This window comes from Tigriopus californicus, chromosome 9 (assembly GCF_007210705.1).
Source record: "Tigriopus californicus strain San Diego chromosome 9, Tcal_SD_v2.1, whole genome shotgun sequence".
Taxonomy (NCBI): domain Eukaryota; kingdom Metazoa; phylum Arthropoda; class Copepoda; order Harpacticoida; family Harpacticidae; genus Tigriopus; species Tigriopus californicus.
Window position 1 is genome coordinate 13,149,570 of NC_081448.1, and position 14,240 is coordinate 13,163,809.

Genomic DNA, 14,240 nt, shown 5'->3' on the forward strand with positions numbered 1-14,240 from the left:
TTCTAGTTATGGTTTTCTATGGCTCGCGCCAAGTGGAGGGTGAATGGGTTTCCGACTGTTGCCCCTGTTGCCCCTTGACAAGTCCATTAATAACCGCGGCATTTGAAATATTTAACATAGATCCACCTGTAGGGGGTGAAACGGTGTGCTTGGAAGTGCAGCAGGAAAGAGCACTTGAACACATTCCTTGAAGACAAAAGGTAGGTACAACATTCTCTTGGATTTGTCGGATAAGCTGCCTGACCTTTGAATTTACTTTTTCGGTAGAGTCGAACTGGATATTCCAAGAAAATAACCTGATATTTAAGATTGGGTAAACTTCGCTTCAATGTCCATTTAGGGACTTATTTGAATGCAACTACACATAATCAAACCATTTAATTGGAGGTTGGGAGACTTGGCTTCTTTCCAGAATAACGTTTTCCCGAAGTGCTCTAGACTCTTTCAGATGATTGGGCGACCAAACAAATTGGAAAGCAATTATTTTTTATACAGGATCTCATGGAAGAATGAGAGAAGTAAACAGTTGGTACAATTAACAGTTTTCGACATCAATGTTCTTATCCAAACGGGATTTCATCAATTTCATTGCTGTAAGATTGGCAAACTTCTGCTTAGGTTTGAACTTCAATCCTGTCCAATGAATCAATGAATCATCATTAATAATTTCCACTATAGCTTCTTAAGTCCGATACATTTTTTTGCTATAGGAATGGCTGTTCTTTAATCGAAAGACTCTGGATGGTTCTTTAATGCCGTCTTCACTGGAAGAGTCTTCTTGGGAGTTGGAAGAAGACTCGGATTCATCTGGGGTGAGAAAGCAATTCAAATGATTCTTGTTACTTCTTTTTATGATATGTTTCTCTTGGGAAATTTCGTTGTCACTATCTGGGTTGGTTGGTTCATATTTTACGTCCTCGGAACCACACGGGAGTTTGGCATCCAAATGATTCATGTCCGTGGACGTTATGTGATCAATGTCGCTCTTGGCCAAAGACTGAACATCTTCATCGTTGATAGCAACTTCCAGGGTGTTCATAGAGTTTGAGGCAAGATGTCCGGGCTGGGCCACCAAATTAGAGTAACAAGATTCGATTTTCTGGTGCTCTTGACGCTGCCTTTGTGCTTCTTCTTTGATTAAGGACAAAAGTTCAAAATTATCAAGCTTGAGGTTTAGGACTTCATCCTCCAGATCATAGTTTTGGGCCAAGAGTTCTTCGGCAACTCTTTCGAGCTTCCGTTGTTTTTCTATCCTCTTTTGCTCATCAATGTCCATTTTGGCTTTCAATTTGGCCAAATCTTTTGTCAGTCTTTGAAAATCGGCCATAAACTTGTTGCGCTTACGTTTCACCTCTTTCAAGTTGGAAATATTGCCTATAGCGTTCACATCGGTTCTCAGAATGTTTCGGAGTTCTGTTCGACAATTGACGATTCTTTTTTCCAAAGGAGCAAACTCGGAATTCCCATTGAACCTTAAATCGTTGAAACGGGTCCAAAACATCTTGGTAAACTCTTCTTTGATTTGTCGCACGTCTTCAGGGTAACTTTCTCCATTTGTAGCTAGAGATAAAGCATATTGTTTCTGTGGAATTCCATATCCCAATGTTGAATCCAAAGGGTAAACCATCAGGTCGGCAAACGTACAGTCCCATCCTTGTCCTCCGAGTCCCAATAGATTCTGCAATGTCTTCCAAAGGAGGCCGATAAATGCATGTTCCAGGTTCCTCTGTTTCATGATCATACGCTTCTGGATTCGGACCAGATACCCCTTTGAAGGCAAATGTGCTGACGTTTTAGACGAGGTTGAGGTTTCATGATGTGCGGGTTTTCCGAGGCTTTGCTCTTTGACCCGAAGGCGGGCTGCGTCTTCTTTCGACTCTGAGACAACTTTCATGTCCTCGAAAGGTTTGTCACGGGGAAAAGTCCTCTCTTGACGTTTTCCATGCTGAAAAATCACCGACGAGGACGAGCTTTCCAATTTCATCTCGCACACATGACAGAGTTGTTTGGGGTTTGAACTCCAGTCCCCTTCCATAATAACCTCTTTACTTGTGTCTGAATTTAAAGAGGATGATGGCTGTTGACCATTCCTAATTGAGGGTTTGGGGTTTTGAAACTTCATGAGGAAAATTGCGACGTGGGTTGTTAACTAGGTCACTCTTGGCGAAGGTCTGACGCTAATGGGGAGGACTGGTCTTATTCATTAATTTCAAAATGCGTTATTGAATTTGTGAATGGCAGATGTAGTCAGAAGCTGTCGCCAATTAAAGTTTTGAATGACGCTAAAGTAATGGTCTAAAAAGGTGTCCGTATCATTTTGCTATTTCCAATTTACACGTAGTGCAATTAGTCTCAGTACGGCAATGCACAATGATTCGAAGAGGTTTCAAAAATCAATTATTCAATATTTATGTCAGAATTGGAAAACCAAGTAAATAAGAACAAAAAATAACGTATTGAGATCAATCGACTTAGTTCTGTTGATCCGATTCCATTGTGAGGGTATTGATAACCACGTGAAAATATAGTTGTGCTTAGATTGGCTTATCTCTATCGCAATGGCTCAAAAGTAATGAAATAATAGTACGCTGATTTCTAATGAACTTATAACAATTCCATGAAAATGTGCTCTTTGAATTTGCCTCCTCTTTCCGTGGTACATGCCGTACATGCACTCTCGCGAGCTTTCAGAGGTTCAGTAGTCTCCATGTCTCCCTTCTGTTCAAAGTCATCCTCAGTTTCCAGGGCGTGTGTATTTTCCCGTACACTCTCAGAGCAACCCAAAAAGCCCTCTTCGTCGAAGGACTTTCCTCTCTTTCTTCTCCTAGTCCATCCAAGACGCAATTCCTTCAAGTTTCTTCCCTTTCACAAAATCCATATCGCAGTGCTATCAATTCATTTCATAACAAACCCCTTGAATTTTAGTATTGATACACATCAGGTTTGGACGAGCAGTGGCTGATGTCTGCATCCACAGGGTCGGAGGATTCCCTAACAAGTTTTGTACCTGAAAAAGCTACCCAATTGGCCAACTCTGTTCAAGAAGGTGAGACTGTACGGAGCAATGTGTACACACACCAATATCAACGCATTGACACGGTACATAACTTGATATTTCAGGCGTGTTTTCGTTCTATGATCGAATTGCCAGTGGCGAACCACTAAGTGATATCGTCAAGAACGGTTTGAACACGACAGTCGAGAATTTGAATCCTCGAAGCCTCTACGGACGATATTTCGGTGACTATCCACTGACCTCACACTTCAGAGACGGAATGGCGCCTTCCTTCTTCAATTTGGAAAATGATGTCTTCAAGACCGTGGCTTTGACCACCGGGCTCTTGGGTGCCAAACTGATTCTCAACTCGGAAATCACCGTTTTGAATCGGATCCAGAGAAAAGTAAGTGGATTTGGATCATTCACTTAGAAGTGTACATCGGATGGTTGTTGCAATTAAGTTCTTTGGTAGGTCTTTTCCACGCCCGAGGATATTGATGCCTTTGGCGGGACTGGAGTGATCACCAACGATCCCGTGGTTGAACGGATCCGAAGGTAAAAGGAACTAATGGATAATTCGTGTGTCTTTGTGTCTAGTAATGATAGACCTTCTGAATTTAGGATGCACCTAAATGATATTGAAGCATTCGTGCCGTTTTGCATGTTGAGCAACATGTATGTGACCACGGATCCGTCATTGAGAGAGATTCGTTGGATTTGCGGGGTAATAATCATTTTTCAGTTTGACATTTTGGCATATTGGATTACATGATTCATAGGAATTGAATTTTCAGCTCTTCTTGGCCGCCCGATTCGGTCACACCCTCTCCTATATTGCTTTGAAGAATCAGCCCTGGAGGTTCTACTTCTTCCTCAGCGGGTGTGCCGTCAATGGCTACTTGGCCACTCGTCTTCTCTTCTCTCTGTTTGCCCGTTGATTTATTTATCGGGACATTTCAATGAATGATGGCACTTCCCGTGTGTTTGGAATTAATAAATCTCAATTCAAAGCCAAGAGGATATTCATCAACTGACAAAATGGGGACGCATCCCAAGGTCGCCCATGAGACCTGAGGAGCTTGATGTTCCTCATCTCTTCATCTAGCGGGATCGCAGTTTGCTGTGCATGCATAGGTCAACTTCGCACTGATTCGAGAAGCGCGAAGAATGAGGCTGGAAAAGACACTTGAGAGGAAAAAGTCGGCAAACGGCCAAGTTGGGAGACGATGATTCTCTTGGGGCTTTTTGCTTCTCGCTTTGCTCTTAATCGGAAAGCACTCCCTCTTGTATTGTGAACGAGTCTCGTGGTCCGTCATTAGTAGTGCTACTTACTATGTTTTGACTGTTGTTGTTCCTGAGCTTTAGCAAACATCATAAAATCATTTGGAGGTGCCATTTCTCATCGTTATCATGGGTCGGCGACAATCCAAGCAACTGATGATGTTCGGGGCGTTCATGATCTTCATGGCATTACTCCTGATTATGCTCACCAAGATCAGTTGCAACTTGTCTGACCATGCCCGTTGTTGGTGAATCGATTTTTGTACGAATAACTTTGCTTGACAAGCCATGGCCGCGCATCCTCCAAGACATCCGCCCCAAATATTCAATGAGTATGGCGAACCCATTGAAGCACCTCCAGCGCCCACCAAAGGCCAAAAGTTGCTCAAGGTCTTGGGGTCGATTTGTAGCTTCTTATTTTCACACATCGGATTGCTATCGTTGGTGGTGGGATATTGCTTTTTGGGCGCTTTCATCTTCGAAGAGTTGGAACGCTACAATGAGATCGAAGTCAAACGAAACATGACTAGAACCAGGGAGGCGGTCACCGAATCCTTGTGGCATATCACAAGGTCTGTGGCATTGAGATGGACATGGCTCTTCACAGGTCTTGTATTTCATAATTTGTGTTGATCGGTTTCAGAAACATGCAAGTATTAAGGCAAGATAATTGGACGGCCGAGGTTGTGAATGAGTTGAGGACTTTTGAGAAGAATCTCATCATTGCATTGAAGGAAAGGGGATGGGATGGTAGTGAGGACGAATCCCAAGTGAATTGGACGTTTGCCGGATCCCTCTTTTATTCCATAACTGTGATTACCACAATAGGTGATGAGGGAATATCCTTGGCTGTTTATGTAGGTACAAAATCTTCAAGTCGACGGATGTTATCCTTCTGAATTTCTAGGCTACGGTCATATCGCACCCAAGACCGCCGTGGCGAAGATTGTGACCATTTTCTACGCCATTATGGGTATTCCGTTGACCGTCCTCTGTTGGTCGAACATCGGTGATGCCATGGCCAATGCCTTCAGGTTCTGTTACTGGAGAATTTTTTGCTATTTGTGTACAAAAAAGCCCAGAAAACGTCGGAGGCGACCCATGAGTCGACCTCAACGATCGTAAGTTGATGGTTACAGGAAGTGGACTAATCACTTTTGAATATGACTACGAAATTTCAACTTGATAGAATGTCCATGCGAAGTCCAGCCAGAGGTCAATCCCTTCGACGATCTCAAAGAACGAGTCAGAAATCTGATGATACTGCTCGAACAGACAGTACATTGTCATATTCGGAGGCAGAGAGGTGAGTAGATCCGATGATTTGACCATTTTACGATGCTAACCCAACTTCATGTCCAGATGCTATGAGGAATCCATGAACAAAGACATCATCGACAAAAACATCCCGACCAAGAAAAATGACAAGCCAAGGGATCTGGACATGGACATGGCCAACCAAAACGAGATGACTCCCGCTCCCGAGAAAAAGATGTCCACGGCATCCAAGATATCCCGGGGTCTGGGCCTGAGACGAAGTGATCGTGAATCTCAAAAGTCGCAAAAGAGCAACCATTCCATGGGAATGGACTCCGTTCAATCCGCCACGGTATCAGGTGGAACCTTACCTAATCGAGGGTTGACGATGCGCCAATTTTCCGCTCCTAACGTTCGTCTGGATCGCGTTCCCGAGGACGATTGGCTGGCGGCTGATCCTTATTACTACGACGATTACTACAGCGAAGATGAACAAGATGACTATTCCCGGAAGTCCGTGCCCATTTGGTTGTCTTTACTCTTGGTCGTGGCTTACATTGTTTGGGGATCCTACATTTTTAGAGTGAGTATTAGTGAGGTTCTTCAATAAATGTGCCAAGCTCCAACCCATGGCATAGCAATAACAAGTAGATTTTCCTGAAGAAGGATCAATCACCTTCATGGATTTTGAAGCACTCTCACACACAATTTCAGATCGACGGAGAAAATAAAGAGTAGGTGGTGCCAATTCGATAATATTTCAGATGTGTAAAGAGCAAAGCCGTGGAATGCAAAGGCTGTTTATGGGGAGTGAGAAAACTCTTTTCATTGTTTACATTATTCATGTTTGCTTTCTCTCTCTCTCTCTCTCATTTTTCCAGGACTGGGAGGGTTGGTCGTTGTTGGATAGCGCCTATTTTTGCTTCATCACGTTGACCACCATCGGTTTTGGTGATCTGGTGCCCAATCAGCAGAGCGAAGACGGCGAGGTCCGGATAGCTTTGTGCTCATTGTATTTGCTCTTTGGCATTGCCATGATAGCCATGAGCTTCAATTTGGTCCAGGAACAAGTCATCAACAACGTGAAGGATCTGGGGAAGCAGCTTGGTATTCTCAAGGACGATGATGAAGACGAAGATTATTGAGACGGTTTTAATCCAACACGATGACTTGGTCAATGAATAATTGAGCACATTTCTTCTTGCGCCATTGGTTCAGTCTTTTGCAACGGGGTAGAACACCCCCGATGATAATCATCATAACAGGCTCCCAAGTTAAGCCCAAAATCAGGATTAGTATCGACGAATATCCCGAATGCAAGTCGTCAATAAATATATAATAAATCAACAAGGGCAAGTAAACAAGTTGATGTAGAACGAAATGAATCCACGGGTCGCTCCCCAAGCCCAAATCTGGCTTCTTCTCCACGGTGTCGAAGGTTTCTGAGGATAGATTCCAAACCTCGGTGGAGACATATTTGTGTTGCAACGAGTCCAGTTGGTTCCATGCAACCGTTCCCGAGTGTTTGTACGTTTGAGATGATCCGACAGATGAAAGTCTTTGGATTAGGTCTTGCTCGGCAATCTGGTTCTTTGAACGGTTGTCGGACCCTTTCATGATGTTATGATGACCCCAGCGACCATTCACTTCAGGGTCAGACGAGGAGCGCTTAAGGATGTTGCTTCTTTTCCTTGATCCCAAATCATCGCCATCAAAATATTGGCTGTCTCCGAACGCGTCAAAGTTGAATCTTCGTCGGAGAGAGAGACTCCGGTGCAATTTCCTCATGGATCGCGCCGCTTCAAACAGATCTCGATCGGACTTTTGCTCGAAGATTAAGTCAAACATCTCACTTTTCATTTCTTTTGACGTGGGAACCTCTTCCTCTTGAGGTTGAGGAACGCGAGGTTCGGGAACGATTAATGGAGAGAGCCGATCAGGCATGTTCCCATTCATTTGGGAGGAGGAATTCGCCCTCGAATCGGTCGGTGCTCGGTTTGTACTACAGGGTCTGTCAGCAAAATTTAATGAACTACTGGGACCACATCAGTGTCAACGCTTCGAATACTTTCTACTCATTTGAGTGGGACAACTGATAACTTTTGGTGGAACAGAAGTCACCGCTGGAGCGATAACATTTTGCCTATTTACTATCACCGCTGACATGACCTTTGGTCGCAATGAATAAAGGTGTTCCCAATTACCACTATCAAAGAATATTCAAGACTACCAACATAAGGTTGGATGATAAAGGTACATTGGCCATTTTGCCCTTTCAAAAGATGTCAAACGTCAAATTTTCTATATCTTTTGACAAGTCAGGTAGGCCTTTGCAAATATGGTTCCTAAAATTTGGCTGACAGACCGTATTGAGTAGTCCTCGTTGGATGAAAAGATTGGGATGCAAGAGTCTGGAGCACTGTCACCGTCATCAATAAAACGGTTCAACTCGAGCGATTGCCACTCTCTCCGTCTCTTGACTCGATGAGTTCCATTGAAGGGACTCGGTTCAGAGATTGGATGCACCGTATTCCGTTGCATATGCCCGCCGAGACAGTGAAGAGAAACCAGACCTTGGCTGAGAACCTTTGGGTGTTCTTGTTCCGAAGGCAATTGTGGCGGAAGAAAAACCACATTGGTTTTCATATGCTCGCATGGAACCTCAATCGAGGAAATGAGAATCTTACAAATGGGACAAACCTGCATGGATCCAAGTGTTCGAGATCGAGTGGGTTTGGAACAATTACACGATTGCTGGGCGTTCTGTTGCAATGATTTTGCCTTGGTCTCCGTGGGACGATTTACTAAGTGCTGGATCCAATATTTCAAAGCGAGGTAGTTGATGAAGAGACATTGGGCCGCGAGGATCATTACGCAAGCCGAGTGATATCGGCTCCACATGGTTTGAAAGTGTTCCACTGAACAGTACAGGGAGTGATTGTCCGAGTCCAAGACGTCTGAGGTTGAATTACCGATCCCCAAAATGAAGCTGATAAGCCCAAGGGACCCGTAAATCCAATGAAAAAGACTGGTTAGCCGTTCCATACTGAGGTCAAGCAGCAACAACTTTTGAGTGGAACACAATTTCAAGGCAAAGAGCCAAAGATGTTGGAAACTCAAAACTCCCAGGTTTAGAGTGATTGGAACGTTCCAAATGAGACAGAGAATCTCCGGAATGACACTGTTCGTGGCCAATTTCCAGCACAACGTTTGGATCACGATCAAAATCGACGTGATCGTGAGCAAGGACAGTATGGTTTGAACCCTGTGACTCGGCTGAGAGCTTGGATCTTCATCGTGAGGACTGATGATTTTGTAGAAATGGTAAACGAGAATGAATATCAAGAAACCCACCACCACCATGGAACAAATTTGTTGGCCAAGTTCGTCAGGGTTGTAGACCACATTCGTAAGATCCTCAGGCAAACTCGAGGTGAAGGTGATGTGGTTTCGGGTCAGGTTTGTTTTCTCACCACTTTCATGGTTTGAGGAATAAAACAATAATTTGTCGGACCATGGTTCTGAAGGCGAGTTGGTGGATTTGGTTGGGATTGATGCATCTACATAGCTATGGGTCAGTCTTTGTGGGAAATCAGTCGGTTTGGTATGGGTGAGGATCCTGGGGATTTCCACTTCTTCCTCAGTCTCCGAAAATGAGTGTTGAAGTTTTTGGTGAGACCACTTGAACAGTCCAAATGGATCAATCACATGCACTCGAGGAAAGGCCAGAGCGGCGAGGAAAGTATTAATTGGCATCTTTTTGGCTCACATCACGAATGGTTCACAAGTTTTACAAAAGATCTTGGAACAAAGTATGTGCCATCAAAACAGGGTCAGTCAGCCTCTCTCTCTTTGAGACAGAGAACTGACGGTACGTACCTCCGTTCCCATGACGACTGCCTTGTAATTGCTCCTCGGCCTCACTGACACGATACAACCTTCATCTATATCGTTTTGTAATAGCTAGAGATTAAAGGCCAAAAGAGATTGGCATATTTGGATAAGGAGGATCCATTCTTGTTGAATGTTGACTTTTCCGATAGATCCAAAGAAAAGATGATCCGAGTTTGAAAAATTGTGCCTAAGAGCAATCGAGTCACGCACAACTACTCGCCTGTCATCAGTATCGACAGGGTCGCATTAAATCTTGACATCGGACAGTATCAATACTTGCTACATTAAAACACCGATATAGTTTCCGGGGTTCGTAATCCATGTCTTCAGGTGTTTAAAGAACTATATAAAAAAACTGTTTCCAGGTTAACTTTAAATGCTAAAGACATGTTCTTTATCATTAATACCATGTTTCATTCAGGCAGCAAGTGTAGGTTTCCAGTTTTCTTGGGATTTCTTGACACTTACATTTGAATCTTGGCGTACCCTAAAATTCCTTATCAACTGTGCTTGCCATTTTCGGTTTTCTCACCTTTTTTTTAAATCCAACCATTAAAAAAAGCAATGTAGTGGTATGAGAAGCCTTAAATATTCATAATCCAACCTGAAAACGTGCCACGGTTTCTGCAACATCTCCCGAACCAAAATGGTAAACCCACTTTTCCCCAGAACAAGTTTAAGGCAATGCGTTTGGTAACGCTTCGCTTAAGTTTGATGAGGCTCAAATGTTTCAAATGAATCCTCTATTTCTTGCCTATAATCCTCGTGGAATCTCTCTCTAGATTTACCTCTCCAAAGAAGCAGAGAGAGAAAAAGAGAGAGAGAGAGAGAGAGAGAGCTCAAAGCCACCAACAAGTAAGTTTCTCTGAGCCTTTCGTAAGGGGGAAAATTGAAGCGACAGTTTGCTTTAATCAAGGAAGTTGAATTGAAACTCCTTTCCTATGAGTAAATTCTTCACGTCAGAAGGACAGATCTCTGTCAGAGTTCGACCTTGTTGGGCCAGTTCAAGGCCGGTCGGTTCCTTCTTGTCTTGTCTGTGGGGGGAATTTGTTCCCATTTTATCTTGCACCACATACGTATGTACACACACGACACACATACTGCACATTGTAGCAATACTGAACTCGACATGTCGAGCGAGCCTTGTCCATCCAAAGGCTCAAGGCTGGGACCGCTTCCCCCCCAAAGAAATTCCTCCTCAAGACATGTCGTCAAACACAGAGATAATAGCCATTTGTAAATTGCACTTTTTGCCTCCCTGAGCTACTAAACATCGAGACAAGCTTGACTGGAGATCGTAATTCGATTTTGCTCATGCTTTCGTACCCGACGACTTACTCGACGTTTGAACAGCATTTGCCAAATAGTGTTTTCGCTAGGGCCAGAGGATGATCCCAAGTCAGATAAACGGGGCAACAAGATTAATGAAATCGATCTTGTTCACAAAACAATGCATCGAGAATGGAACTTTCACTCATCATCTGTCACGAATTTTCAGAATTAGGCCATCAAACTAAATGGGCCTTGCCGCCGTCGTCTTGCACCCCGTTCAGCATCTGCTCTGCGCCAATTTCGAATAAGTCCTTTTGGAACAAAGTTTCATTGTTTGAACCCTTCCGTGAAAAGAGGGGATCGAGTCGAACGAGCCAAAGAGAGTCGGAAAAGTTCGAGATTTCTGCTTGATTAAATCAATCTCCATCGTGGAGGCCGGAGCCAGGTAGTGGAACTCGACGACGGGAACGCGATCGTGGAATGCATGTCATATCGGAACGACTATTTTTCATCCGACATTGTTCCTTGATTTCAATCGGCCCACTCCCCTTTTCAGGCATTGGATTGAAGTAAGTTGTAAATGGGAAGGGACGATTGGAAATGGGCGGAGGACGAGGAGAAAAAAGCTTGGGGATCTCGAGTTGAGAGGGTGCCATTGATTTCGCTGGAAGAGGATGGATCGTTTGTCGGGTTGTTTTCGATATGAATGACATGTGCCACTTTTGTGCATGCAAATTCGAGAACTACTGAGTTAGGGTTGGTCTGACGGTGCACTCTTCGTTCGCTTCGTACAGATGGTGGCACTGCTTGCAAAAAAAAACTTTTGGGATTGGGTTTGGTGTTCCACTCGTTTGGCTCTCCACGGTCACCAAGTGTTCCTTGCGAATTGAAGGACAAATAAAACGATAATGGGGAAGGCTTTCGAGTATTGGCTTTCACCATGGGATCTCTTGATATGGCCTCTTGTTAAGCGTCGCCATACAACTGGGAATTGCTCTATAATAGCCCTTCCAGATGGAAAAAAAATCAGCCTCTCATGTCCACGTCTGCCAAGATTTGTTCCGACAAACCCTCGACAACTTTTCCATTCCCGCTAAAAAGTTCGTCAATGACACTTTCACTGAGATTGCTTGATAATAGGATGACTTTAAGTTCCACAGTTCCAAGGGAAAAAAGGAACAAGAAGAAAAACTTATGCCACAAGTCCAAGTCCACCTACGTATCATCTACCTCACGTTAGGGAAAAAAAAGTTCCTTAGCTTTTATCATTTATCTTAACTTCGAAACGATCTTGATTTTTCAAACTACACACCTTCAAGCCCAAAGTTTGAAATCCAGGTTGTGCAAGAATGAAAACATAGCGTTAACTCTCAAACTCGGGCTGAACCTTTGCTGAACGAGGAACATGACATCAGATACCAAAATAGGATTATTGTTATGTTATAAAAGAACGAAGGTTAAAACGAATCTCTTTCATTCCCGGGGAAATTGAGGGAAGAGGCAAGTTGAATGTTTGTCTGTTTGATTTAAGTTAGAGCCTTAAGTTTGAGGAAGGCCAGAAGAAAAGGAAACCCTCAAGAGCGTCATTTCTTTTGAGAAGTACCTTCAAACTTGTGTCACAGACAGATTCACTTAAGAAAATGACGAATGATTTTTTGTGCCTCTAACATGACTCGCTTGAAATTGAAGAAATAGAGCCCGCATGCTTTCTTAATTATGAGGTGGACACGGAAAAGGTCGGTTCCATTTTCAGAATAAATTGACCTCAACCTAACGGGCCGTAACGTCACGCTTTGGTTGGATCCATAAGTGTTTCTGAAACATCAACATCAGTCCTTAAAAGCTTCTATGTAGTAGAGCAGTTCCCGTTCTTTGTGAGAGATTTGTTCGCCTTGTCTTTCCTCCACGTGCAACTAGTCAATTTTTGAGGACAAATGTGCCATTTTTCTCGGGTGCCAACTTCCGTTTTGGATGAGTGATCCTGGAATATGTGCCTGCTTCAAGCAGTTCAACCTCTTCATATGAAAAAGTAGCTCCTTTGGCATGCCAAGGAATTTGCTGCCCAGCCAGACCCCTCCGTTGTATGTAAGTTTGAATCTCCTCTGAAATATGAAGATGAAGTGTCCAGATCAGACAAATTCGCCGATCGAATCCGTCACGAAAGTGGAACAAGCGGTGAAGGACAAAGTGGACCTCTCTGTTCCTAATGTAAGGTACGCAAACAGTGCCTGACGAGACCAAATCTAACCTAATTGCCTTGAAAGTACATTGCCGATAGTGTTGCTCAAGTGTCCTTCAGGAATCCATTTACATTTTAAGGGTCGTTTCTCCTGTTTTGTGAGAACACATTGTCATCGCAGGTCTGTCGTTAGTGTTCCCTTTTCCGCTACAGATTTTGTTATCAGATTGAGAGCGGGAAAAAGGGAGACAGAAGGAGGCGTGTCACCTCATCTGGACCCACTAATCCACCTTGCAGTGCTGACAAATATTTGTCTAATGAAGCGTGTCCCTCTTTGTTTCCCAGCATTCTGTGCCCTGGGTTGATCCCAATCACCGGTTGGCCCCCAAAGAGCAATTTCAATTTAAGGACGGGAAATGGTCCAAAACATGGAGATGTTCCCAACGTGTCATGATCAGTTTCATTCGCTACCAATCGTGTGTGTGTGTGTGGGGGGGGGATTTCCGTTTGGCTCTCCAACCTTCTACTACCACCAACCTTTGGATGGGATGGAATTTACATCTGAGATGTGGTTTGGCATCCATTGTGGCTCCATGACTTCGTTATTTGGGTGCATCTCCACGCAGATCCATTGCGACGACCTACGTAGCACAACGGAAGGAAGGTCTGCAACGAGGTGCTTGCAGAGTTAGAGAGAGACATTGAACTGTTGCCCTCAATGAATTTTCATGAAAATCGATCTGCAAATTTGCACAAACCAAGAATGGGACCGGGAGAGACCGCTACCTTATTCTGTTGGTGACCGACCCTGGGGACTAAAATGGTCGACGACTTGAAAGTGCACTATCACCCAAAGCCAAAGGGGAGTACTTAGTTGAACCCATAATCGTATTTCTTAAAAGTAGAAGCCACAAGAGCCACGAATCGGCCACTTCTCATTCCACCGACAACGGGCAAGTTGAAAGGGCTAAACCAATATAGAATGAAACCCAGTAAGGCATTATTTTTCAATAAAGAGCCCGGGCTGTTAAACATAAAAGGCCAATTTTTTGTACGGAATTACCAAGTGCAGCTACTTTAAGCATGGCTGGTTGTTAGTAATGGGATGAAAATTCGGCTATCGCAACCTCCAAATGGTTACAGATTTCTAGGGCTATAAATCGACAAATTGTCAACCAATCGAATCTGATTAGAAAATTCCTCGGAATGATCGGCCACAAACGGAGATCGATGGATTGCGAAGAAAGAGCGACGAATGAATGAGAACGAAGTAGTAGGGCCAAAATGGGCCTTGCTGGCCCGAAACGTCGCCACCATAAATCTCGACTGGCAGAAGAGTGTTGACATAATAAACCCCAC

The 14,240-nt window shown here is 43.8% G+C and overlaps 2 protein-coding genes across 3 annotated transcripts in view; both read left to right on the plus strand.

Annotated features, from left to right (window-relative positions):
• Positions 1–4,013, plus strand: part of LOC131886166 (microsomal glutathione S-transferase 1-like) — a gene marked incomplete in the record, with an annotated part of 19,488 nt that extends 15,475 nt beyond the window's left edge. The window contains 5 exon segments of the mRNA XM_059234424.1: positions 2,927–3,046; positions 3,121–3,401; positions 3,471–3,553; positions 3,620–3,722; positions 3,793–4,013. Coding sequence (XP_059090407.1) covers positions 2,962–3,046; positions 3,121–3,401; positions 3,471–3,553; positions 3,620–3,722; positions 3,793–3,936 — 696 coding nt within the window.
• A 152-nt stretch (positions 4,014–4,165) lies between these two features.
• On the plus strand, positions 4,166–6,743 carry LOC131886165 (uncharacterized). Of its 2 annotated transcripts, none has more exons than XM_059234422.1 (6): positions 4,166–4,851; positions 4,923–5,107; positions 5,187–5,400; positions 5,469–5,585; positions 5,642–6,119; positions 6,418–6,743. In XM_059234422.1, exons 1-6 carry the CDS (start codon positions 4,568–4,570, stop codon positions 6,679–6,681), a joined length of 1,542 nt encoding a protein of 513 aa, XP_059090405.1. In that variant the 5' UTR covers positions 4,166–4,567; the 3' UTR covers positions 6,682–6,743. The 2 variants fall into 2 exon arrangements, with proteins under 2 accessions (XP_059090405.1, XP_059090406.1); XM_059234423.1 differs by having other exon boundaries at positions 6,251–6,472.
• The last annotated feature ends 7,497 nt before the right edge of the window (positions 6,744–14,240 follow it).